Source organism: Mirounga angustirostris, unplaced genomic scaffold, assembly GCF_029215605.1.
Source record: "Mirounga angustirostris isolate CCGP_5_RB_7025 unplaced genomic scaffold, mMirAng1.0.hap1 SCAF_13, whole genome shotgun sequence".
NCBI lineage: Eukaryota > Metazoa > Chordata > Mammalia > Carnivora > Phocidae > Mirounga > Mirounga angustirostris.
Window position 1 is genome coordinate 2,973,455 of NW_026991721.1, and position 26,014 is coordinate 2,999,468.

Sequence of the window (26,014 nt, forward strand, 5' to 3'; positions counted from 1 at the left end):
CAGCCCTCAGAGCAGCCCAGAGTGGATGCAGTGTGGATACCTGTCCTCACGGTCCCTGCGGGCAGTGTCCTCATTCTGAGTCCCTGGGCTCGCTGAACTCGGCAGAGTGAGGGCCTCGCCTGTGGTCTAGAACTTAGTAGAAGACAGATGGGGTGTGCTCATGCCTTCCTGTTGCACGCTGTTGGGCCCCGGTTTGATGGGTGGGGAAAACAGCATGCTTGGTCCTGAAGCAGACCACCGGTGAAGGGTACCCAGAGGGCCGTGTGCGTGTCCTGGGGCAGCAGTGACAAAGCCCCAGAGATGGGGTGGCTCACACAGCAGGACGCACTGTCCCCTGGTCCCGGAGGCCGACACCTGAGATGCAGGCGCGGGCAGGGCGGGGTCCCCTGAGGCCTCTCTCGTGTGTGGACGGCTGTGCTCTCCCTGGGTCCTCATGGGGTCATCCCTCCGTGGCGGTCTGTGTCCTGATCCCCTCTTCCTGTAAGGACCCTGGTCACACTGGATCAGAGCCCGGTGACCCTGTGTTACCTTGATCACCTCTGTAAAGGCCCCAGCTCCAGATATGGTCTCAGACACCAAGGGTTAGGGCTCCAACACATGAATTTCAGGGGGACCTGGTCCAGCCCCTACCAGGGGCCAAGTTCAGGTGGTGGCGAGGGGGAACTCTGTGTCCCGACCACATCGTGAGGCCCTCACACGTGTCTCGGCTGCTGAAGGATCAGGTGCTGGTCCAGATGGAAGGCGGACCCCAAGCCCCCTCCATCTCATGTTCGCTTGAGCCTCCATGAAATGGAGACATTCTCAGTGTCCACCTCGTCTCTGCTTCTGTGTCGGGGTGGGCTCTGCACACACGGCAGGCTGTGCACACGCAGTGGGCCCTGCACTTGGCGGGGGCTCTGCACACTCGGGCTCTGCACACGCGGCAGGCCCTGCACTCGCAGGGGGCCCTACACGCTCAGGGGCTCTGCACGCTCAGGGGCTCTGCACACGCAGCAGGCCCTGCCCTCGCAGGGGGCTCTGCACACGCAGGGGCTCTGCACACGCAGGGGGCTCTGCACACGCAGGGGCTCTGCACACGCAGGGGGCTCTGCACACTCAGGGGCTCTGCACACGCGGCGGGCCCTGCACTCGCAGGGGGCCCTGCACACTCAGGGGCTCCGTGCGCACCCACCATGCCATGCATGTACTCACCCGCCTCTCCTTGTTCTCTCTGACCCAGTGCCCTTCCGAGAGGCCCCGGCGTACTCCAACCGCCGGCGGCGGCCACCCAACACGCTGGCCGCCCCCCGGATCCTGCTGCGCTCCAACAGTGACAACAACCTGAACACCAGCACCCCCGACTGGGCCGTCGGCTCTGCCACCTCCCACCGCAGTCTCTCACCCCAGCTGCTGCAGCAGATGCCCGGCAAGCCCGACGGGGCCGCCAGGACCCTTGGGAGCTACGCCCCCGGGCCCCGCAGCCGGTCACCGTCGCTCAACAGGCTGGGCGGTGCCAGTGAGGATGGCAAGAGGCCCCAGCAGTCCTGGCACGTCGGGTAAGGAGTGGCTGGGCTTGGGGGTGCTGGCGAGGAGCTGGGGGGCTCCTGAGGGAACCGGGTGAGGAAGCCCTCCCTGCACCATGGCTCCTGCTGTCTAGGGTTCGGGGCACACCCAGAGGTTGGCCAGAATGCCTGTTTTACTCCAGCTTGGATATTGGGTCATGTGCACGAGCACGTGCCCGTGATGACCGCCCAGGGCAGGTGTAGGGGGCAGGGCTGAGCTTCCGGGGGTCGGGGGGGACCCTTGGGGCTGGGGCTGGCATCGGGGCCTCATTTTCCTTCCATGTACATTGGATTCTGGGTTCTAAAAGTGAAATATGAGCAGAGAGGGAGCCAAGGCCACCAGCCTGCCTGTTGCCAAGAGTTTTTCCAAGTGCCGCATTTACTGCAAACGCACCTGATCCAAAATTGGTGCTCACGCTCAGGCTCTGGGCCCTCCCCGCCTTGCTGTCTCCCCGGCACGCTCTCCACGCAGCCATGCCCCCTTCAGAATTGTTCACATGAGGATGGGACTTCTCGGGGGTAGGCTCACAGCTGGGCCCCAGGGTGTGGGGCTTGGGGCTGGCTGCAGCCATGAAAGCAGCCCCGGCCCTCAGCCCTGCCAGGCCCACTGTGCTCCGTCTTGGGCCCGGGCCCTGGTCCTCGTGCAACTGCCTGGGGCCTCCTAACCCCACCCCGGGTTCTCCGAGAATCAGTAAGGGCTCTCGGGGCACCCTGGGGCACCCTGAGTGTGGGGGCTCAAGGAGGTGGCTGAACCCCTCCACTCAGTCTTTGTCTTCATAACTCAGAGCTTAACCCCTTCCTGGAGCAGGCGGACCCTGGCTGGGCACGACGCATGGGGCCCTTGCAAGGAGGAGGCCCCTTCCCTCCTGGTTCCTTGGTCCTGCGCCTGCGCCATGGGGTTCTCAAGCATTTGTCCCCTTGAGCTCTGTCCTCAGCCACGGTGGCCTGGGAGGGCCCGCTCACCGGTGTTTCCCTGGCTGCACAGGGCTCTGGTGCGATATCAGTGCCCCTTAGGTCCAGCATGTCACCGTTCCACCCCGTTCATTCCCGTTCCCTCCCAGGCCTCTGAAGGTAGCTGGGTGCACCAGGCCTGCTGAGTGAGGCTTGCTGATGCCCCGGCATTAATAACATCTGCGATGCTATTTGGGGGCTCTGTCCTGCAGATTCCCCGTCTTCAGAATGGGGTGCAGGCAGGGAGTCTGGATGGGAGGGGGCGTTGGTGCTTCACATGGTCCCAGCAGGAGGCTGGGCAGGTCTCCGGATCGGGAGAACGTGCCCAGGGGAAGCACGTCTCCCGGGCCCTGGGTAGGGGTCTCAGGCCTGAGGCTCTGGATGCCGGCCTGCCCCAAGCCCACATCTGCACCTCAGCCCCAGCCACTGCCCACCCGCCTCGTCCTCCAAACAGTGAGATCCACCTTCTGGCTCTGGTCTAGATTCTCCCTCTGAGTCACCCCAAGGGAGAAGTCCCAGGTGCTAAGAACAGTTTAAAACTAAATTAAAGTCTTCCCCTGAGGCGGCAAATTCCACTTTGCACCATTCACTGGAATTACGACTATAATCTTGAGAAGAGCGTGTCTCCTTCCTCCAGCACGAAATCTAAGAAGAAACTGAAGGCGGGGTGGCCAGGGACCGCAACACAGCAAACAAAACAGTGCTTGTGAAGGGAGGAAAGCCCCCGGGGTGCCTTGCTGGGGCCCCGCCTGGCTGTCCCCCGTGTCCTGTGTGGGTGCATGGGAGGCCACCGCAGCGGCTGTCCTGAGCGCTTGCTACCGGGACCTCCAGGCACGTGTTCTGGGCCACTTCACACTTCGAGCCTCATCTGCACAGTGCGGATTGTGAAAAGACCGGCCCCTTGGGTTTGTTTTTAAGACTCAGTGAGTGAGTTTGTGCCCATGGCTTGCACACAGTACGTGCTCGATCCAGGCTGGCTCTTAGATGGATCGCAGGTCCACATCGAAACCAAAAAAGGCACTTGGCTGGTTCTGTTGCCTTTGTCACCCAGAGCTGTGGGCAGGGGGACTGACCATCCAGGCTTGCCCGGGACCCCAGGATTGCCCCCAACTGCGGGGCTGTTATCTGTCCTGGCCCAGCCGGCACCCTGCCTTGCTGAGCGGTGCCGCTGATAAGAGCCCTGCCTTCTGTGCCTTGTCCAGACTTCCTCCCCCGCCCCCCCAACCCCGACAAGCCTGCCTGTCCCGTGTCTATCTCTTCAGGATCCAGCTCCCTTGCTGGAGGTGGGAGCCACTCTGTGACAGAAGCGGTGGGCTGCTGGGATCCTTCCCCCAACACTCCTCTGTCCTAACAGGGACCTAACAGGGACCTAAGCAGGTGCCGGGTGCACCTGCTTCCCCCTGGGAAGTGAGGGAATGGTGGACATTTGAACCGCACGGCAGGCTCTCTGCTTCCTGGCTGGGAGACCACGGTCTGGCCTTTCAAATAACACCTAGGCGTAGAACTGGCCATACAAAACAGCCTAGGTAATGGGGGATGCCAGATACAGGACCCCACAGCATCGCCCCTGGACCTTGTGGGGGCTCAAGGAGGTGGCTGAACCCCTCCACTCAGTCTTTGTCTTCATAACTCAGAGCTTAACCCCTTCCTGGGGCAGGCGGACCCTGGCTGGGCACGACGCATGGGGCCCTTGCAAGGAGGAAACCGGCTGCCACACTCAGGGTGCCCCAGGGTGCCCTGAGAGCCCTTACTGATTCTCGGAGAACCTGGGGTGGGGTTAGGAGGCCCCAGGCAGTGGAGGGAAAGGCCCTGCCCCTGCACACCCCTCCATCTACGGATTCTGTCTCTGTGGGTAGCTGCCCCAGCTCTGCTCGTCCCCGCCGTGTACCTGCACCGCGCCTGACCGTTCTGTGCCAGGTTTCCTCCTATGAAGAGTGGGGCTGGTAGTTTGGGCGGAGGAGTAAGTTGAATTTGATAACCGTCCACTGCACGTTCTGAGGCTGTGTCTGGCTCACAGGGGCTCCCCAGAAGCGTTTGCTGCTCTGGGTTGTCAGAAAGACCCTCTGGCCCGTTGGGCAGGCACTGGAGGGGGTCAGGTGTCACTGTCCAGGCAAAGAAAATCACATCGGCCCAGTAGAGGGAGACAGCCTCCTGACGGGAGGAGGATTTGTCCTCTGGCTCCGCACCCCCACCTTGTCCCCCGCATTCTGCCTCTCTGCCGGTGGGGAATGCTGGGCACTTAGCACCAGAGTCAGGCAGAGCCCATTTGCCTGAACACCGAGCTGAGGCCCCAGAAACCCCAGCCAGGAATACGATGGGCACATCAGTGTGGCCAAACCCTCAGGTGCAGACTGGAAGACTGCGGTGGGGCACCGACTTCTCCCCAGCTGCCCCAGTCCCTGCCTGGCTCCCTCCCTGGCTGGGCTCTGTGCTGTGGGCAGGGTCGGCGTCCTCCATGGAGCTGGCCTTCCACAACCAGCTGACCTGAGTGCCAGGCAGGGAGGTAGAAGGTCCACAGAGATGAGAACCCATGTACCTGCAGCACCTATGAATCCAGCTTCAGGTGCCCACGGTGGCGCCCTCTAGTGGCCCACTGGCGTGGCTTGTCCAGGTCCCTAAGAACCGCGGCCCCCTTGCCCAGGACCCCTCCCGTGACCCAGCCGGCTGCCCTGGCCTCATCGGCACGAGGAAACATTCTGGTCACCCTCTTATCAAGGGCTCACCACTTGGGTGGGTTTAGCTCAGCATAGTGGGGAGGGCTCGTGCTTTTGAGTGTAGGAGAGATTCATACAGCCCGTGGTTGGCTGGTGGCCTCCCTCTGAGCCTGAGCCTTTTGGCAGAACCTGGCAGGGGCTCGGCAAAGTCTGGTACGCAAGTCACCTTCATTTCCCTGAACCCGGCCACGGGAAGCTGAGGCCATGCAGGTGTTTGGGTTTTCGGGTGGATAAGACAGCACATGGGCCAGCAGCCCGCAGGGTGGGGGCTTGTCCATCCGAGGAAGGCCCGGGTGTGGGGCCGCCGGGCCAGCTTCGAGCCTGTGCCTATGGCCCCTCTGGTAGAAGGTGACATCAATATTGCCAGTTTGTGCCCCCCTGAGTAGCGCCTGCCCCTCTGTGAGCACCCAGGAAGGAAGGCCAGCCCGAGACAGGGGCCTCAGATCCCAGAGCAGGTTTGCTCACAGAATAGAACCTTTTGAGTGGAGCCACAGGCCAGAAGTCAGAGACCACACCCCCTTCCACGGGGTCCTGGAAGGTTCTGGGGTGGTGGGAATCCATCTAGCCATGTACACCCCTTCCAGGGGATGAGGCTCCCATATTGTCAGCCTTGTGGGTGTGAAGGGGTGCAGTGGTGCCCCTCTGGCTCCAGTCTCTGTCCACCTCTGTGAGCCCTCTCCCTGCTTCCTGGGGCCATGGGGACCAAAGCTTGGCTTCCCCAGAGGAGCAGGGACCTGGTTTCCTCTGTGAGAACTCAGTGCCTGTCCTGACCCAGAAAGGGAGTCGGGGCGGGGGGAGCTCCAGCCAGCAGGGTGGGGGCAGGACGGGGTACGGTCGGCACAGCAGGCACTGCCTGGCCTGGGGCGCTAATGGCACATCACTGGGAGGTCAGGAGGGGGGATCCATGAGGAGTGGGACTCCCTGGGTTTATGTCTGTCACCTGGTGGGGAGGTAGGGCCAGGCCCAGGGTCCCACCCTGAGGGAGCAGGTGCATCTTGGCTGCTGAGGAATCCATGTCCAGGCACCTAGGGAAGGGTCACCCCTTCCCTGCCGCGTTCTCTCCTTCCATGTTTGGGGACATTCAGACTTTGCTCTCTCGGTTGGTTGTGTGAACTCATGAATTACCAACCTCTTCTGTGTTGCGTGCTCCTCATGCAGAGGCGAATGCTGTGTCCCCACCCGAGAGGTGAGGGCAGGAGACATGTAAGCTCGCAGGGGTGATGTAGTTGAGGGCATGGAGCCACAGGTGCCCCTGACAGAGCCCCCCAGGGCTCAGAGCTCCGTGGGGGGAGATGGGGGGCTCCATAGAGAAGGGGAGATCCCGAAGTGGGGAAAGCAGTGGGCCAGCTGGGCATCGGGGTGGGGGATGAGGGGTCCGGTGTGACTGGGGCAGAGAGTGGGAGGTACGAGGAAGGATGCAAATTCAGAACTGTTCCCCATCACTCGGGGGCCCCTGGCGCATGGGACGTCCTGATGACCATCCATCCCCAGATCCCTTCTCGGGGCCTCATGGGGAGGCTGTGGAGTGTAGGGTGCTGTTGCTGGAACGACAGAGGCAGGGCCGAGTCCAGAGCCCATGCTGGGGCCGCAGGGCGCAGGGCCGTGGGCGCTGAGGATTCCTGCGTCTTCCTGTCTCCAAGGCAGAGGGGGGATGGTACCGATAGTACAGAGAGTGACGTAGGGTCTGCACTTTTAAAGTCAGCGGATGATAAGATCTTGGGACCTTTGGGGTTGGACGTGGCGCTGTCTTCATCAGAGCACCAAACTGACAACACTGTCCTTGCACCTGTCCCGAGCAAGCCAGGAACCCCGATTTTAGTAGGTCCCAGGTCTGGCAGGTCCCTGGTCACCCAGGGTAGCTGGGAAATGGCTCAGTTCACTCATCCACGTCACCCCACAGCCAGCCACCAATTTTCTGATATTGAGACTTCAGTGATTTAGCTCTCGTGCCAAAACAGCGTGGTTGGGATTCCATCTGGCTGTTCTTGGACAGATCACAAGGAAATGTTGACAGTTTGGGGTAGGGAACTTCAGACCATCCTCGCTGTGCAGGCAGGATAGGGTGGCCCCAGTCTGGCCCTCTGTGCCCCCAGACGGCACTCCCAACCCTGGGCCACCGCGGGGCTCGGGCTCCTGCTGCCCTGGGATGCAGCGCCTAAAACCGGACATTGTGAGGGTAAGACGCCTTCCCTTGCAGGAGAGATCATGGTCCCCCGGGCTCATCACTGCATGGAGCAGGGAGCCTACAGGGAGCCCTGGGCTGGCGTCAAGGAGCCAAGATGTGAGGTCAGCTCTGTATCTCTGTGTCTAGGTCACCATTTGTGGAATGAACTTCCATTTTCTCATCTGTAAAATGGGGCTTTGTGAGGCTCGGATTAACCTGGAATGAGAAGATGCTTTAGCTTCTGTGGGGGATCGAACATCTCTGCTGGTGCCTAGAACCATGGATGCACTGTGGTCTAGAGGGACTAATTCCTTCCTGTTCTTTGACAAAGCCTTTCCAGGAATGGACTGATGGGTTAGGGAACTGACCATCTGCAAAATGGCTCAAGACACAGAGCTCCCCAGATCGGAGCTGTGTTCACTTTGACTTCTCTGCCCAGTGATGCATACTCTGGTACCAGCTGGAAGCCGCTGGCTGACGCAGGCCGCTTGTGACCCCCCCTTCCAGGAGAAGCAGGGAGTGGTAATGGTGCTAATGTTCCCTTAACACCTGCCAAGAGTAGTTCCTCTTGGCTCATTCTCCAGTCACTGTGGGTCATCCCCTCTTATAAGATGGGGAACTAGGCTTCAAGAGGTTAACTCACTTGTCTAACATCTGTAGTAAGTGGTCAGCTGGGCATCTGGCACGGTCCTTGTGAAATTTGTGTGGATGAGTGAATATGATGTTTGGGTAAGTGGGAAGATGGATAGGTGGGTGGACAGACGGATGGATAAGTGGATAGATGGGTGGAGGGATGGATGTGGGTGACTGGGTGGATGGATGGATGAGTGGATTAACGGGTAGATGGGTGCATGGATGATGGATGAATGTATGGATGTGGGTGGATGCATGGATGGATGGATGGATAGATAAGTGGAGGATAGTTAAATGGATGGATGAATGAATGGATGGATAAGAGTGTAAGTGGTTGAGTGGATAAATGGATGGAAGGATAAATGGCTGGATGGATGAGTGGATGGGTAGGTGGGTGGTTGGATAAGAGGGTGGGTGGGTTAGTGAATGGACGGATGGGTGGATGGAGGGGTAGATGGATAGATACCATCAACCCCAACTCAGAGTCAAGCTAAAAATAGAAAATGGACATGCAATCACATATTAGTTTTAGGAAGACACACAGGTTATTAGCATAGAGACAAGATCATGAGTATATAACCCTGTTCCGTGACAATGAGCAAGCACATGCAGTATGTGGTGTGTGCATGTGCATGCATGCATATGGGGGGGAGGTGCTTCGCCAGGTGCTTTAACTGCTCTTTTATTTTTTTAAAGATTTTATTTATTTATTTAAAAGAGAGAGAGTGAGTGAGAGCGTGAGCATGAGCAGGGGGAGGGGCAGAGGGAGAAGCAGACTCCCCTGCTGAGCAGGGAGCCCAATGTGGGGCTTGAGCCCAGGACCCTGGGATCATGACCTGACTGAAAGCAGACACTTAACCAACTGAGCCACTCAGGCGCCCCAACTACTCTCTCTTTTCTTAACCTCATTCCTCTCCTTCCTCTCATAATAACTTTGGGTAGAAGAAGCTGTGCTCTAACCCAACTTTACCGGTTCAAATATCACCAGCACGTCCTTCCTCCTCTCCCTCTCTCCATCCATCCATCCAACTCTTCATCCATCCATCCATCTACCCCGTCTTCACCCACCCCTGCTTCTCTCCATCCACCAGTCCATCCTTGCACCCACCTACCCATCCATCCTTCCCTTCATGTGCCCAACAGAGAGTGAATGAGCACTTAGCTGTGCCAAGCACCGTTAGGCACTTGGGATAAAGTCATGAACAGCACAACCTTCGAGGAGCTTGTACGCAAGTCGGGGGTGGGGGGTGGTGAAAGCCAACGAAGAAAAAGGGTCTATGAATCATACTATACCTTCCCTTCGTTCATAACTCCCCTTCCTCCAGGAGCCCAAAGTGTGGCTCAGATGATGCTCTCTCCCCAAGACCCGGGGTGATGACCTATCACGGTCCCTCAAGCTGCTGGCCGCGCAGTGGGACGGGCTGGCCCCCTGGGTCCCACCACGTGTAGGGAGGGCGCCGATGTGCAGAGTCCACAAGCCCTGTCAGGCTGAGGCACTAACTACTGCTGGACGTTTTAATCAGGCCCGGGTTAATAAATCCCGCCGCTCCCCGTTTTAACGTTTCAGCCCCAAGGTGGGAATGTCGCATTTAACAGCAAGCTCTGTGGGCGTGCCTTGGTTTCCACCGGAGAATAAATAGGTAGCAGACCTACCAATGGTTTTACTCCTCCAACTGTCCTTTCAAAATGGGTTGTGAAGGACGAATGCTTTAAAAATACCATAAAACAAGATCTGGAAGAACTCTGACGCCTCCAAAGAGCATTAAGATGGAAATTCATGTTTTTACTCCATCGCGGGCAGTGTTGAAAGAGGCTCTGGAACAGAGGTGGACGGTTGTGCCTTCTGACTACGAAAACACTCCCAGCCCAAACTGCACCTGAACTCACATCAAACACAGGATGACTCCCATCACAATTCTCATCAAGCGTCTGATTTGGTGGAAAGCCGGCTTTTTCGATGACGACGGGTAGTCAAGCAGCCTGGGCAAGTGCCCGTTCCGGGAGCCTCTGCACCGAGGCGCCTTTTCTACAATGTCAGCTCACCTCCGTAGCTCGGAGCCGGGGTGCACGTCGTGGCCGCCCACGGCCGGGGGCAAACGCGGCCGCCGCTGTCGGGGCTGCAGGCGGCAGGGGCCGCGCCCCACGGTCACCCAGCGGGTGGAGACCCGAGGCCAAGGGGTCTGCGAGTGGCCACTACAGGTCCACTCGGCTGAGGACCCACTGTGTGCTGGGCACGGGGTTCCTGGCACAGAACAGCCGGATGTGCTCCCTGTCCTTAGATAATCAAATAAGCCCCTGGATAGATGAATGACGTGACCTGGAGGAGAACCCTAGGCTCCACAGGCAGCCGTGGTCACGGAGAACGGGCCAGAGTCCAGTTTGGATGCAGTGGTCCAGGAGCAAAGGGACAGGGATAGAGCTGAAATTCAGAGAGCATCCCGGGGAGAGCACGTGATGAAGTGGGGAGCTGGGTCGGAGCTGGTCATGCAAGGCCTCGCAGGCCAGGAGTCTGGCATTGATGCCGACCCCACTGTGGGGCCAGGAACTGTTCCAGGTCAGGGCTCTGTGGAGCATCCCCAGGGAAGCCTTTTCAGAGGTGGTCCTAGGGACAGCCCCCTCTGGCTACACAGCGAGATGCAGCGTGGGCAGCAGGCCCCACCCACCCTGAGGACTAGGCGCTCTGGGAGGACAGCCCGGGGGGAATCTCTAGGTCAGGGAGGCGACCCCGCAGGCGGTCCCTCTCGCGCCCTCGCCCTGGCTCAGCAGGCACTGGGAGCTGGCTTTCAGTAACGCTCTCTGTGACCCGCAGAGGGGACGTGGGAGCACGTGGCCCAGAGGGATCTGAACTCGACCACACGTGCTTGACAGGAGCTGCGGGCCACGGGGAAGGGACTCCCCACCTGGATTCCCCCAGACCCTGCAGGAGATGCAGTGGCTCTCCATTGGGCCCAGTAAGCCTTCCAGTGCTGCCCACATAGGAAGGGACCCGGGGAGGGGAGAGCCGAGGGTGGGGACCTGCTTTCTGGGAAGAATCCAGAACAGGTGGGGAATGCTAGGGGGGGGATGCTGCAGGGGGCTCACCTCCATGTGGGGGCTGTCAAAGCCGCCTGGAGCGGGGCCCTCCATCTGTATCCGCACATGGACCCTCCTGCAGCCCCAGCACTGGGTCCTACCCTTGCCATCCCTTGGTGCAGACGTGGCATGTAGACAGTTTGACCACTGCATACAGAGGTCTAGGGACCTTGGCGCCTCGCTGCCTACCCCAAGCCTCTTCTGAGCTGCTTGTGTCCAGGTGGAGTGGCCGCAGGGGCTGCTTTGCCTATTGCAGAACAACTGGGTCCCCTTGGTCACCAAGACCCATCTCCCCCACCTGGAAGCCGAGGAGGAGGCCCCCCACGTGCCCCGCTCCCTACTCTCCTCTCAGCTCTCGGTCCTGGGCCAAACAAGCCCTGCGTTAGGCTGAGATGAGGCGGATTGAATGAATGAATCATTCCCTGAGCAGGTGTCCCTGGCGGCTGGCAGCATCCTCTCAGGTGGGAACTTGGCGGAACCGTTCTGGCTTTCCTGCTTTCTCTCATGTGACAGGCAGGTGACCCAGACCGCCCTTCCTCTCTGCCCTTCTGCTGGCTTGCCACGCTGCTCCCGTGGACAGCATGCCTCTTGCAAAAGTCACCCGCTTCTGGAGCCCCTGCCGTGCCCGGGCATGCAGGACAGCCCTCACAGGGAACATCTGGGTTTTCTTGTCCATCGATCTGTAGCTGGCTGGCAGGGAGAGGTTAAACAAGGAGGTCATGTGGGGCCACTGGGCAAGGCCACCTGGGCCAGCAGGATTCTGTGACCTCCGTCTGGCTTAAACTTGGTTAAAGAAGGCTCTGGGGGAGGAATGGCATCTCTGGGGATAGGAGAGCATGAGGACAGAGGACCTCTGTCTCTGAGCCCTGGTGGGCACCCAGGAAAGCTCATGTGACCAACCCAGGTTCCTGTCCACCCTCTGCCCCATGTGGGTTTGGGTGGGCTCTGGCCACTGGGGTCAGTCCTTCTCCACACCATGCTAGTATACATGCGGGTAGATACTGAGTGTGTCACAGCCTCTGGCTTCGCATGTGTGGACGTGGGCTCCCCTGGCTGGCTCCCCAAGTTGTGACGGTGAGTGAGAAAGTCGGGAGTACAGAACACAGCACGGTCATACTCTGTGAGCTTCTACAAGCAAACCAGGCGTCATTTATCGGGGGTACAGATCTGAGTAAAGCACGGGACCAACGGAACTTGGAGGGTTCACATCAGCTTCTGGAATTCTCCCTGCAAGCCCGTCCACAGCAGTTCCTGCCCACGGGTGAGAACTTCTTCCTCTCAGAATGCTCGAGGCCCCGTCCGTGGGCTCCTGGGCCATAGGATCTGTGGGTGAGAGGAGATCCGTAGCTGGGGACCCTGTCCTTCGTGGCCATGAGTTTCTGACACAAGTGGGCCCCTCCTGAGATGCCGGTGTGGTTCCCCAGGTTGGAATTCCTGCCCACTTTTGTCCACATGCGTTTTAGAAAGCCCCCTCCCAGGAAGACGAGCCAGTGTGACACCTGGGCCTGTCCCTGGTTAGAACAGGGGTGGGCATGCTCTCTTTCCCCCACTGGACATGGCCAGCTCTGGCCTCCTGGTGCAATGGTGCGGGGATGTCATCCCGGAAACCGCGTGGCCCATTTCTCTGTGAGCCTGCCCCTTGAGCACGCATAGCCCCACATGGGGCTGGCTGGGGCATGTCTCACTGTCGGGCCTGGACGTGGGCGTGGGAACGTTTGCTCTTTGTTAAATAACGGAAAGCAAGAAGGCGGCCCCGCGTCTGCTGAGAAGTCCACAGGGCGGCTGGGGCGGTGGCTCGTGTGATTGTGAAAGCTCTTCTCGGACAGTGGGGTTTCCTCATCCGGAGTGGCTGGTGCACATGGTGGAGGAGATAAAATGTCAAGAGACCAGGTCTGCCTCGATTTCTGCATTGCTAGGGTCTTTGATTTTTCTTTTTTTTTTTAAAGATTTATTTATTTGAGAAAGAGAGAGAATGGGTGTGCGTGTGAGTGGGTGGGAAAGGGGGGAGGGGCAGAGGGAGAGAATCCCAAGCAGATTCCCCGCTGAGCGCAGAGCCCGATGCGGGGCTCTGTCTCCTGACCTGAGCCGAGGTCAAGACTCAGATGCTTAACTGACTGAGCCACCCAGGTGCCCCCTGTATTAAAGTGCACATAACATACAATTTACCACCTTAACTGTGTTTGAGGACAGAATTCTGTGGCATTAAGCACATTCACACTGTTATGCAGCCGTCCCTACCGTCCGCCTCCAGAACTTCACATCTTCCCAAAGGGAAACTCCCCCTGAGTCACCGACCCCCATCCCTCCCCCCACCCCAGTGCCCACCGTCTACTCTCCGTCCCCCTGAGTCACCGACCCCCATCCCTTCCCTGGCCCCGGTGCCCACCATCTGCTCTCTGTCCCCCTGAGTCACCGACCCCCATCCCTCCCCCGGCCCCGGCGCCCACCGTCCACTCTCTGTCCCCGAGTCACCGACCCCCATCCTTTCCCTGGCCCTGGCGCCCACCGTCCACTCTCTGTCACCCTGAGTCACTGACCCCCATCCCACCCCTGTGCCCACTGTCCCACTTAGGAACGTGACAACTCCAGGCACCTGCAATCAATGGAATCATACCAGGAACACTTGCCTTTTCTGACTGGCTTCTTTCACTGAGTGTAATGTCCTCGGGGTTGGTCCACGTTTAGCAGGTGTCAGAATGTCCTTCCTTTTTATGGCTGCATAGTAGTCCACTGTGTGGATGGACTACACTGTTTATCTGTTCATCCCTGGATGGGGACTCAGCTCGTTTCCATCTCTGGGCTGTTGTGAGCAAAGCCGCTGTGGACAGGGTGTGCAAACATGGGTGTGTTCCCAGAAGTGCATTTGCTGGAACCACCTGAGTCTCTTAACCCCGGACGCTGCCCCCGGGCATTTTCACGTCCTTGTTCTGTCTAGAGTCAGGAGCTCCCACGGGACAGCTAGCGCCACGGCTTGGCCATGAACAGATCGGCCGCGGGCCTGGAGTGTGATGTGCCCTGTCTCAGGCCGTGACCCTCTCGGTCTCTCTCTGCCCCTCCCCCTCAGGCCGGCTTTCCTGCCTGGTGCCAACAAGGACACGCTGTCCGCCTTTGAGTACCCGGAGCCCAAGCGGAAGCTCTACAGCGCGGTCCCGGGGAGGCTCTTCGTCGTTGTCAAGCCATACCACCCTCAGGTCGACGGCGAGATCCCCCTCCACCGCGGCGACAGGGTCAAAGGTCAGTGTCCACCCCACTTCCGGGGCAGGGTCAGTCCTGGCCCCCTCCACCTCAGCTGACCCTCTGTTGGGGTTTCGGTGTCGGAGCCTTGTTTCCCGGGGCCCCTGCGGGACATCTGGAGCCTGGGCAGGCAGAACGGGGAGCAGACTGGGCTCGCCGGCCATCCTGGTGTCTGTTAGGGAAGCAGCACATGCATGTTGGGGATGAGATTCCATTGCAGGAAGTGCAGGGGAAGGGGCAGAGCTCCTTTCCACCTAGAAAAGCCCTGAGGGCCCCGGGAAGACGTGGGATGGGGACGGGGCCTAGCACAGGTCAGATTTGGACATGTCTTCTCAGGAGTCAGGGAGGGGTGTCTAGGGGGTGGTCCAGCACAGCCCGGAGGCCTCCAGCGTTCCTGGAAGGAAGTCCACCAGGTTGGAGGGAATGATTCCCAAAGCAGAATGCTGGGAAGTATGGTTGAAAAGCATGGAAGGCCTCCAATAATGCCAGGCCAAGGAGTTAGGCTTTGTTCCCGGGGTACTGGGGAGCCAGCGATGGTTTCTGAGTAGGGAAATCAGGTATGTGAGGCCATTTGGGAAGATGGGTATAATTAGGGCCGATGCAGGAGGTCGGCTGTGGTGTTGAGGCCGTGGGGAGGAAGTAGAAAAGCAGCAGGTGTGGGCTGCAGGCCACGTGGGAGCAGCTGAACTCTCCAGGTAGAGTAAGAAAGGGCACACCACGCATGCCCAGCCATGTGTACGCCCTGTCATGGAGGACAGGCTTTCAGAAGACACACGGCAGGTGATAAACAGTACGCCCCTTAGAGGTCGGCAGGCCAGGGCCACATCCTGTCTGCCCCGCCTTGTCACCACCAGGCCTGCGCTGGCTCGTAACCCAGCGCCCTCATCTGTGCCCTGCACGAATCTGGCTGACCTCAGCTGGGATTTGCAAGTTTCTGATGACAGGTGGAGCCCCGTTCTCCCTCGGCTCCTCTGGTCGTCCAGGTGCGCGCAGAGTTGGCCATCTGGTAGCAGGCGCAAGTCCCAGGGGCTCCATGTTCGTTCCAACATTTTTCTTCGCCTTCGATTGCTTCTATTGATCTATTTCCAATACCCTTTCTTCTGAAATGTTCCCTTCACTGTTAAGTCCGTCTTGTGCATTTTTTAATTTCAGAAGTCACACCTTCAAACTCTAGAGTTTCTACATGTTTTGGTGTTTTTTTTTTAAATCATTTCTTTTTATGTGAGACTTCCTGTTACCCTGTTGGGTTTTCTCGCTTGCTGAAAGCACATGCTGTGTTAGGTCCCTGGTGTGGTGTGTTCGGCACGCCGAGGCCCCCACCTGCAGTCTGCGGTCAAGGCCACCTTGGGCTGGGCTTGCTCGGTTTCCTCCCCTCTCGCGAGAACAGGGTCTTCGAGTGTCTCGTGATCTTCTATGGTGTCATGGATGTCAGGCGGGTTAAGTTGTGGGCATTTCTTCCACTTGGGTGGGTTGCCTGGGTGACCGCTCCAGGCCAGCTCAGATCTGGAGCTCAGCTGAGCTGAGCTCCGTGCTTGTTCTGTGCACAGTCGGGGATGTGACGAGGCTGTCTGCGGCCCCTCTCGGGCTCCTTCCCGGGTGGGGACACCCCCAGTTTCCGGGGCGCATGCTTTCTCCTGGCTTCATCTTTCTGGTTCTTCAGGCTGCTCAGACTGAGGGTTTTCCCCTCGGGCCCCTCCCTTCCCCCCTCCCCCACAGCCCTGCCTTGTGGACAGGGTGCAGGCTCCCGGCTGTGGAGAGGGGCTCTTTGGCCCAGCTCCCTTCCCACAGGCCCCCAGGCGTCCCACCAGGCCTGGCTGCCTCTCCGCACATTCCGGCACCTTTCCCACTGCACACGGGGTACAGCTGCCTTTTGGGGTGTCTGGGGGGGCCACGTCCCATCACACCTATAAGTTCAAGTCCCCGCACTGTCCCTGTCAACTTTACTGCGATATTCTTGTCACCTTTCACATTAGTAGCATTCAAGTTATAAATGTAGAAATTCACACCACCTGCAATTTTAAACTTCAGTCCCAGAAGGCATCGCAGGGTAGACTTTCTCCCGGACATGTGAGCAGTTCCCGGTCGTCCCCACGACAAGGACGCTGCGTCTGCAGACGGGGTGGCTGGCGGCTCCGCCATGGCGCTCACACGGGGCCCCAGGCAGAACGACAGAAATGATTTTGCTGCTGCCGAGGCCGTGCATCTTTCTGGCATGACCCCTGTTCCACGGCTGCGGATGGCATCCTGGAGGGGCCCTGGGGACGCCCCGCTCCTGACAGAGCTGGCAGGCCAGGCCTCGAGGCCCCTCCCTGCCTCCCCCCTGCCCCCCGGAGAGTTGCTATTCTGAGAAAGCTGGGAAAGGCAGGCCCCCCGGACCTGCTGCATGCAAGAGCTCTGATGACCATTGGGCGGTGATGTGCGGTCAGCCCCTGAGCCCTGGGAGGCCGGCGGCTCGTGTGAAGACAAAGCACCACCCCCTGGGGCCTGCTCTCATGTCTGTGTGCACCCCACCCACCGCCCCCCGCGGCCCCCAACACACCACCCGGGTCTCCCTGCCCAGCCCCACTCTGAAATTGGCTAAGCCGTCGGCCCACAGCCCCGGACTTTCATTCCATGCGGGCCCACGGCGCCCCGCACCCCAAGACCCACGCGGAGCTTCAGGCCATGCTGGTAGACCCCACGGAGCCTGCCAGTGATAGTTGCTGGCCACTTCGTACCTGGGGGCTCCATATGTCAGAGACAGTGACAGGAGCAGACGAAGGTGGAGACTCATCAGTGAGCACCTACTGTTTACTACACACACTACCGGATGTTTCACATACGGTTTTGCATGAACCTCATAGCAGCTATGGGCCAAAGGCGTGGCTGTGCTCAGGTGGTCATCACAGAGTCCCTCAGTCTGGGGGGCTTGAACAGTAGGATTCACTGTCTCCCGGTCCCGGAGGCTGACGCCCGAGATGCAGGCTTCAGACAGCTATCCTCCCCCTGTGACCTCACGGGATCATCCCACCAGGCGGGTCTGTGTCCTGATCCCCTCTTCTTGTAAGACCCTGGTCACATGGGATCAGGGCCACCCCGGTGACCTCATGTTGCCTTGATCACCTCTTTAATGACCCCAGCTCCAAATGGAGCCCCATTCTGAGGTGCTCGGGGTCAGGGCTCCAACATAGAAGAATTTGGGGGCACGATTCAGCCCAAGCACCTGTCTTCCGCAGACACGGTAACTCCGGTGAAGACCTCCCAGCCTCCCGCAGCTGATGACCGGGGGGCTGGGGGCTCCACATCTAGTTGGCCTGGACTCCAAGCCCATGCTGTCCCCCCACCCCTTGCTTTGTCTGTCCCGACTGCTCCCTCTGTGGTCTGTTGCTACCAGCTTTACCTGGCTGTGCCCATGTTTGTGGTTGCGACGTGTCTCGGAGAGAGACGAGAGGCAGATTTACTCTCTCCCCAGCATGTTCCCGTCTGGACACCCAGCGGTCAGCCAGCATGCCCTGCTCTGGAAGGAGGAGGTCATGCATTCCCCCAGCTCCCTCTCACTGAACACTGGTTGTCCCCAGAGCAGTGCTGGGGCCAGTAAGGGGGCAGGAGCTCGGACCCAGGTGTGACATGAGGGCACCCCATGTCCTGGCTTAGTCCCTGGGAAGCGGGGCATAACCTGCTAGGCTGGCTGGCTCCCATGTCCGGCAGGAAGCTCAGTGGAGAGGGGTCGGCCATGAGCCTTTGGCAGCCTTTTTCACAACAGCTGAGGGACGGTGCGTCTCCTGGGGAAGGTGTCTCAATTAGGGCACCAAGCGTCCACTACGCTGGGGCCCTGGGAAAGGGACAGTCACACGCGCCTCACTGGCAGCACTCAGACTCCCAAGTGTGGGGTCCTTCGAGGCTGTCCTTAGTGCTCCCCACTTCGGCCGACTTGTCCTGTAGGAGCTCTGACTGAGGAGCATGTGTGGCCTGCAGATCCGGCTTGCACAAGCAAGAATCCAGAAGGTGGGAGGGTTGTCTCCGTGTTGATCCTCGGAGACGCAGCCAAGGTGGGGTGTGCCTGTGTGCACACGTGCGTGCGGGTGTGGGAGTGAGTGCACGCATCCCCGTACCGCATGCCAGTTGACAGGAGTCTCTAGCTGGGTCTCCATCGAGGCGCTAGCGTTCCTGCCGTCCACCTGGGTGAGTCTCGATCACGGTCTTGATTTGGGTCATGGACGCCACAAGCACCCCCTTCCTCCCAGCCGTGCCTGGTTCGGGACAGAGAAGCCCACCACAGGCTCCGTGGGGCTGACCACAGACTGGCCCCCGAGGCTGGTCCCACGCTGTGGGGTGACGAGAGCTGAGACCGGGTGGGCAGGTGGCTGGGACTGAGGCCCCCATGCTGGGGAGGGAAACTGGGCCCAGGGGGGCCAGCGGCCTGTGCATCCGGCCTGCACGGAGTCCCTCTCTGAGCTTGTTGGAGGCCCAAGGAGGGTGTTCTGGGGTGGGGGTTGAAGGCTCCCAGAGGTCCCGCCAGGCTCCCCCAGCAAGTCTGCAGGGGCAGGTTTCTAGTGGGAGTCAGCACAGGGAGATGGACCGACCACTCTTGCAGGGAAGGGCAGCTCCCAGCCAAGCCCTGGGCTCTGTTCTCTTCCCAGCCTGTGTCCCCTTGGACATGGATGGGAAACAGAAGTGTAGTGAGAGGAGGGGGCTTCAGGTCAGAGGGGTAGGGGGGCCATGGGGGTGGGCAGTGAAAGGTGGAATCACAGGAGACCCTAAGTCTGCGGCCTGGATGAGGGGAGGCCAGGGGCGGAGGGAAGGTGGCTCAAGGCAGAGGTGTGGACCCGAGCCACCGCAGAGGGGTCTGGGGCCAGGCAGGAGCCCTGTGGGCGATGGTACAAGGGGATCTGCCCCTCTCCGCATGTGTCCTCGGGCATCGTCCCAGGCTGGGGCCCACCCGTGGCTGCAGGAGAGCAGGCTGTGCGGGGAGCTGGGCCAGTCCCCCACGGAGAACAGAAATGTTGGAAATCCGGTCCCAGACTTGCACCGCAAAGGGCGGATGCAAAGGACTTCTCGTCTGAAGACCGCTGGGTGGGCCTTGTGGGTCACTCGCAGTTGCCTCGGAGCCCATGATGCTGGGCTGGGGCCTCCTTCCCTCCCGGCCACGCTGTGCGGCCCTGGCATCCTGCCTGGCTGGCTGGCGGCTCTTGGAGACGGGCAGCCAGAGGTGAGCCAAGGGAATTGTCCTCCCTGGATCTCAACGTACATAGCAGAGGCAGGAGGCCTGGCTGCCCGGTGGGCAGGGGCAGGGAATCGGGGGAGGATTTCCGGAGAAACCCAGCTCACAGCCTCCAGGGGGGTGGGGTCCTGCTGATAACCCCCAGCTCCCTGGCTGGGCCCTGACTCTCGCTGTATTCACATATTAGCTGCTCGGCTGTGGAGGGGGGTCTTCATGTTCCCAGTGAACTGCTGAGCCCGTGCATCTGGGAAAGCATAGCTCAACACACCTCTCCCTAAATGTGGGTTCCCTGGGCACAGGGGTGTGCTTGCTCTTGATCCCCCTTGTGATGCTTATGTGGAGGAAAGCCCAGGATGGCTTAAAATTCAAATGGCCTACAGGGGGCTCAGCACAGAACAGGGAACCCTGCCACTCAGGCAGTCCCTGCCCAGGGGCTTGCTCCTGGCACTCAGGTAGGTCCTTCCTCAGTGATGCAGGCAGGGGCGGGGCAGAGCTTGCAGAGGGGGTGGGGCCTCTGCAGTGAGGGTCCCGCCCAAGCCTGGTGACCACGCAGCCAAGCTAGCACCACTACTTACTGGTTCCCAGTGTACAAGGCAGGGCCGGGTATCTCTGGAGGGGAGAGGCCCGGAGGAGTAGCCAGTTAGTGGTCAGCTGGACGGGCACCTCTTCCGACCACGTTGCTTCAGCTGTGGCCTCGGAGCGTGTGGGCTTGTGTAGGGCGAGTGGATACTGGGTTCGTTCTTGGTCTACTTTTCAGTGCCTTAAATCAGCAGTTTATGGGTGAGCCCAACCTAGCTCCCTCTTCACTTACAGGGAACACACTTTCCCACCTGGGCACAGGTGTGCCCTGGGGAGGGGGGTAGACAACAGCCCAAGCGTGCAAGCCCGATGTGTGGCCGGTGGCCCAGCATACACGGTTGTAGGACTCGCTTGCAGCTCCCTAAGGGCAGAGGACCCGTCTTGCCGACGGCCTAAAACATAGTAGCATGTTCCAGATGGTACCCAGAGTCCCACGCACACCCCCTCACGTGTGCCCCTGCTCCTCCCTCCTCTGCCAAGAGGGCCGCCGGCTAGCGCTTGCTCACCAGGCACAGAGGATGTCCCGGGCCCGCCCCCGGCCTCTCCCCGCATCCAGCACACAGCCTGCTGGGTCCCCCTCTCCTAACGGAGCTGAAACCGACCCGGTGGGCAGGGCCCCTCAGCCTTCCCTCTCTTCCGCTGCTCTCGGAATAACAGTGCCCATCAAACACGAAACCGTGGTGTGTCCTCCCTGACTCCCCGACGGGCCGTCTGGAGAGAAGCCGTGAGCGGGGAAGGAGTGCCACACGGAGTTCTGTGTCTCTGCCTCGCACACGGTAGCGCTATGATTAGTATCCCGCTCCAACACGTGAGGGAACCAAGGCACGGGGGGCTAAGAAGCTTCCTGTGTGTCACGTGGATAGACGTGTGGCTTCGGCCCATCCAGCACATGGGCAGGTGCCTGGCCTCCCTTTGCTGCCAGGCAGCGCTCCATCTGGGGTGCCCCTCTCAGGTCCGGATTCTTGGGGGAAGCTGCGTGCATCCCCCGACCTGGGCTACTTGGGGTATAAGGGGCAGCATCGAATTTTGGAGGAAAGGCTTCAAGAAATGTCTTCCCATTTCTACGGTGCAGAGTGGCCCCCGTGGACAGGCCCACCACCCTTGTCTCTGAGGGGATGGGCAGGTGCAGGGCTCCAGCGGCCCCCCTTCCCCTAGAGCTCCTCACCTCAAGGCCAGACAGAGCGCGGGGTTGGCACACGGCCCCTCGCTGCTCTTCCATCTCCTGCTGTCAGTTGTCTTTCCCCAAACTGGTCTAAAAGATCAGGCAGACCCTTGGACCCCTTCCCCAGCTGGGAAGGGGCATGCATGACTTCATCGTTCCTTCCATCCGTGGAGGAGACCTGCCCCGCCGCTGTGACACATGACATGATTGATGGTGGCGACTTGCAGTTCCCCTCCGCCATCTCAACTGGGACACCAAGACGGGGGACAGAGTAGTCACAGGACTTGTGGGGTCAGATAAAGATGCCAGGAGGCCGGCACTTGCATGCTAAGGGCAGAAGAGACCTGGGGATCCCAGCGTCCACGCCCTCGGCACTGTCCTCTCCAAGGGACACTGCACCGGGTCCCCTCGTCCACAGTTGAAGGAAGTGTGGACGGCCAGCAGATGGACCAGAGCTGCCGGCTGTGCAGGCATGGGGGACGGCTCCACGCTCTCACCATCCCCTCTTCGTGCTTACCCCCAGGCCCCTCGAGTCCGCCTGCTAACGGCTTCCCCCTCTTGCCTCTAGTTCTGAGCATCGGTGAAGGAGGCTTCTGGGAAGGCAGCGCCCGCGGCCACATCGGATGGTTCCCCGCCGAGTGCGTGGAGGAGGTGCAGTGCAGGCCCAAGGACAGCCAGGCAGGTAAGGCGGTACGGCGGGCGCCGGTCTCCGCGGCCCTCGGGCCCGGGTGCGCCTGCTTATGGAGAGAGGTGGCCTTTCAAAGCGAGGACTTCTCTCTGTCATAGAAACAGGTTGATTCGATTCCTCTGGGCTCTGTCCAAACCAGAAATAGGTTGCAAGACGGTGTGGAAGCTTTTAGTTAAGGGGCTGCTCAGTACACGTTCCAGAAAACTTGGATCGTTCGTTGTAGCCATCGGGGAAGGGCTTTCGTGGGTTGACTGAATCTGGAAGGCTAGTTATCGATCTCTCATACCCATGTCGCACACGGGCAGCTCGCGTTCACCGCAAGGCCCTCCCGTGCCCTCCGTTACAACCACACGGTTTGATGTGTCGATAAACACCGCTCCGAAGTGGTTGGTGTTCGCGAAGGGAAATCACTTCAGCGTCTCTCAGAACTCCAAATATAGCCTTTGCTGAAAACCGCTTTGAAATCGATTGCCAAAAGATTGAATTGATTAAAATGTTAAGAGGAGACCATTTATATACAATGGCCTTGGGAGGAAATATGGTGCTTGGGGAAAAAGGAAGCATGTGAACCCGGTCCGCGCGTGCACTCCGCGGGCATCGGGCAGGACCCCAGGCTCACGGAGCACACAGCCGGTGGCTTCGCTGCGTCTGCTTGTGCGGGCTGGTGGTCCCCTGCCCCGTGGCCTGCACCGCCGGGAAATGAGGTGTCCTGAGGACGCGTGCTCTGGAAAGCACGGTGGTCCCCGCCCCCCCGCACGTGGCTGGCTTTGCAGACTCATCATCGGGGATGCTCAGCTGGGAAACCGGGACATTTGCCGTATGGTGGGGGTGTCGAGGTGAGAGACGTGCTCAGCTCAGAGACGTGCTCAGGTTTGAAAGGGAAGGCCAGAGTGTGCCCCTCTGGGGAAGGCGGCTGGGCGCGTCCGTGGGCAGCAGGCGGGTAAGAGTTTGCCTTCCCAGGTGCGGTGACTCACACCCTGAGCCCCCGGTCCAAGCCGGACCTCCTGGCCCTGCCGCCCCTGGCCCACCCGCATCTTCTCCTGCATGCAGCGCACCCAGCCCCGCTGGTCTGTGAAGGGCAAGACCACAGCCTGTGGGCGGGACTCCCCTTCCAGGTTGCCGAATGCCTCTGTCCTCCCTCTCCTTCCCTCCAGTCCTGCTACACAGCCTCGGTGCCCCTCGTCTCCCAACACACATTCTTCCCTTGGAAAGACTCGGGCGTGTGGGTGCCAGGCATTGCTGGCTGGGGGCAGCCCAGATGAACACATGTGCGGGCCACCCGGGCCTTCCTGCTCCCTGCATCCTCCAGGAAATCGTGGCTTCCTGGAGAGAGGGAGGGGAAGGCCGGGCACGTGGCGCCCCCTCCTCCCCTCTCCTGTTGTGGGCCTTCTCTGCCCACCTGCCGGCACTGCCCCACCTCGCCCGGGGCAAGAGGTCCGCGGGGGCAGGTGGGCGCGGTGCAGTTCGTCCAGGCTGATGATTTCCTCCAGCGGGGCTCCCCGGGGGCAGCGGCTTGTATGTGTCTCTTGGGAAAGCTGTTGGGTGTGACATTCCTAGAAGGATGTTCTTTGCTTCTTACAACACTCTGCAGGATGGCGTCCTTTTGATAATGTGGCGTCGCTACCCAGGCTGGTGCTCATCCCAGGGTTCAACAATACTGGGGCTCCAGCCAATTCTGGGGGCTGGCCGTGTGTCCTGGGGGGACTTGAGAACATGCAAGCCGGTCCCTGACCCCAAGCGACCGTGCCACACCCTTCTGGAACATGGCACCGGATGCTGTCACCCCACGTACGTTTCCTGAGTACCTCGTGGCCCCGGGCAGCTTGCGGGGCCTGAGCCCGAGACGGCACAGGTCTGTGCTGCCCGTAAGGATCGTAGGAGCCGGAGCTGCTCGTGGTGGCCAGTGGCCAGTGACTTCAACATCGCGAATGCATTATCTTGTGGTTCTGGAGGTCAGAAGTCTGGTGTGGGTCTCACGGCTCCCGGTGTCGGCCAGGCTGTGGTCCTTTCCGGAAGCTCTAGGGGAGAGTGCGTGTCCTTGTCTGCAGGTTCTGGATGCTGCAACATGCTTAGCTTGTGGCCCCTCCGGCCAACTTGAGAGTGTGGCCAGGTCCCTTACACGGCACGTCTCTGACCCCCTCCTGCCTCTTCCCCACGTGTTAGGACGCATGTTAGGTCAGCCTGGGCCCACCTGGATAAGCCAGGGCAGGGTAAGCTGATTTGCAACCTCATTCCCTTTTTCCCTGTGTGGTCACTATTCACAGGTGCCGGGCATTAAGATGTGAGTGTCTTTGGGGGGCATCCTCTGTCCACCAGGGAGGGTGAATTATGAACGCAGTAGTTATGCTATGACGTGGGCAGCGGGTCAGAGGAGGGGGCATCCCTGTAACCCGGGATGGAGAGGGTGGCATGAGGGGGAGCAGACTCGGAGCTGGATTTTAGGGTGGGGAGGTTCTGGAGCGGCTCCCGCCAGGCTCTGCTTGCCTTGGGCTTTCTCAGATTGTGGCTGAGCGCCAGGGGCCGTGTTTACTGATTTCTTTTGTAGAGGTATGATTTACCTGCTGGAGAGCACCGTTCAGTGCATTTTGATCCACGTATACGCCTGCGTCTCCGAGCACTCTTAGGACAGACGTTCATGACCCCGCAAACTCTTTCTGGGTGCTTCCCGGCCACAGCGCCTTCCCCAGGGCTCTGGCAGCAGAGGCCAGTGTGACCAGTTGAATCTCCCAGAGACGGACCCCTGCAGCCCGCGCTCCTGGGCCGGCGCCTTGCACACAGCCGATCATCAGCCACACTGCTGCAAGCACCAGCGATCCGTCCGTATTTGTCCACGAAGAGTGTTCTGTCACACGTGTATGCCCGAGGTACTCTGTTTACTCATGCTCCCAGCGATGGGCGTTTGGGTTGCTCCTCGATTTGGGCTCATAGGAAGGTTTCTGTGCAAGCCTTTCCGCAGACATGGCTTCCTTTGGCCCCGGGGAAGTTGCTGGGTGCACACCTGCGAGGTCACAAGACAGGAGTGCATTTCGCTTTAGAGGAAACCTCCAGACGGCCGTCCCAGCTGCTGAGTCTCCTGGGGCTCCCGTGGCCCCACATCCTGGCCCATGTCTGCTGTTATCCGTCCCCTACGGGGCGGCCGCCCTGTGGGTGTGCCGGGTGTCGTGCTGTGGATGTCATCCACGTTCTGGGGAGGATCGTAGCGCACGGCTTCCACGTGCTTGCTCCCCGAGGTCAGCGTCTTTCAAAGGATCTGGGCACGTCTTCGTCCATCTTTAATCGGGCCGCTTCTCTTGCCACTCCTGGATTTGGGGGTTCCTCGTGCGCCCTTTGCCAGATACGTGCTGCAGATACTTACCCGAGCCTGGACTTCACCTTTTATTTTCTAACTGCATCTTAAAGGAGTAGGGAGTTTTTAAAATTTTAAACGAAGTCTCACTTCCTTATTTTTTTTCATGATCAGTACTTTGTGTGGAGCGCCCCCCACCCTCCATTTTTAAATGTTGAGAGTTGGCAGACCTGGAATATACACAGAATCCGGAGATGGTGTTTCCATCCAGCACACTCGCTCTGCACCAAGTCAGCCTGCTGTGGGCCTCGAATGTGCCCTCTCTTTGGGGAGCCCCACGTAAAGCAAGTGTTTAGCCAGCAAATCCCGCTCTCGTGCATTAAATGGAATAGGTGAGTGATTCAAGGAACCCACAGCACGCAGAGGGCAGCTCAGGGCACTTTGTGGCTGAGCATGACCAACTGATTTCCCATCATATGGCAACAAAGCTGACGTCAGGGGCCAGGGGCAGCCCCCGCAGAATGATGTGGGGGCCCCGGGTCTCCCACTGTTTCACTGATACACGTTTGGCTCAGTGGTGTGGAGAGGTCGGGACCTGTGTCTTCAGCGCGGGAAGCCCGTGCTCTTCTGAACCTTGGTTCTCGTCTCTTCGGACCGTGTGTTTCTAGGGACATCACAGTTTCCAACAGGCTTTCCTTCGTGGTAGCTCGTCCGGCCTGGGGAGGAAGCAGGGTGGGAACCATCCTCCCCGATTACACACAAACACCCACGTCTCAGCACCCAGGAGCGC

The 26,014-nt window shown here is 59.8% G+C and overlaps 1 protein-coding gene across 1 annotated transcript in view; it reads left to right on the forward strand.

Moving 5' to 3' along the window:
• The window catches only part of SHANK2 (SH3 and multiple ankyrin repeat domains 2), a 500,779-nt gene that overhangs the window by 226,168 nt on the left and 248,597 nt on the right, over nucleotides 1-26,014 (forward strand). Inside the window, exons 12-14 of the mRNA XM_064576041.1 lie at nucleotides 1,220-1,535; nucleotides 14,140-14,309; nucleotides 21,819-21,932. Coding sequence (XP_064432111.1) covers nucleotides 1,220-1,535; nucleotides 14,140-14,309; nucleotides 21,819-21,932 — 600 coding nt within the window. The remainder of the gene's footprint in view (nucleotides 1-1,219; nucleotides 1,536-14,139; nucleotides 14,310-21,818; nucleotides 21,933-26,014) is intronic.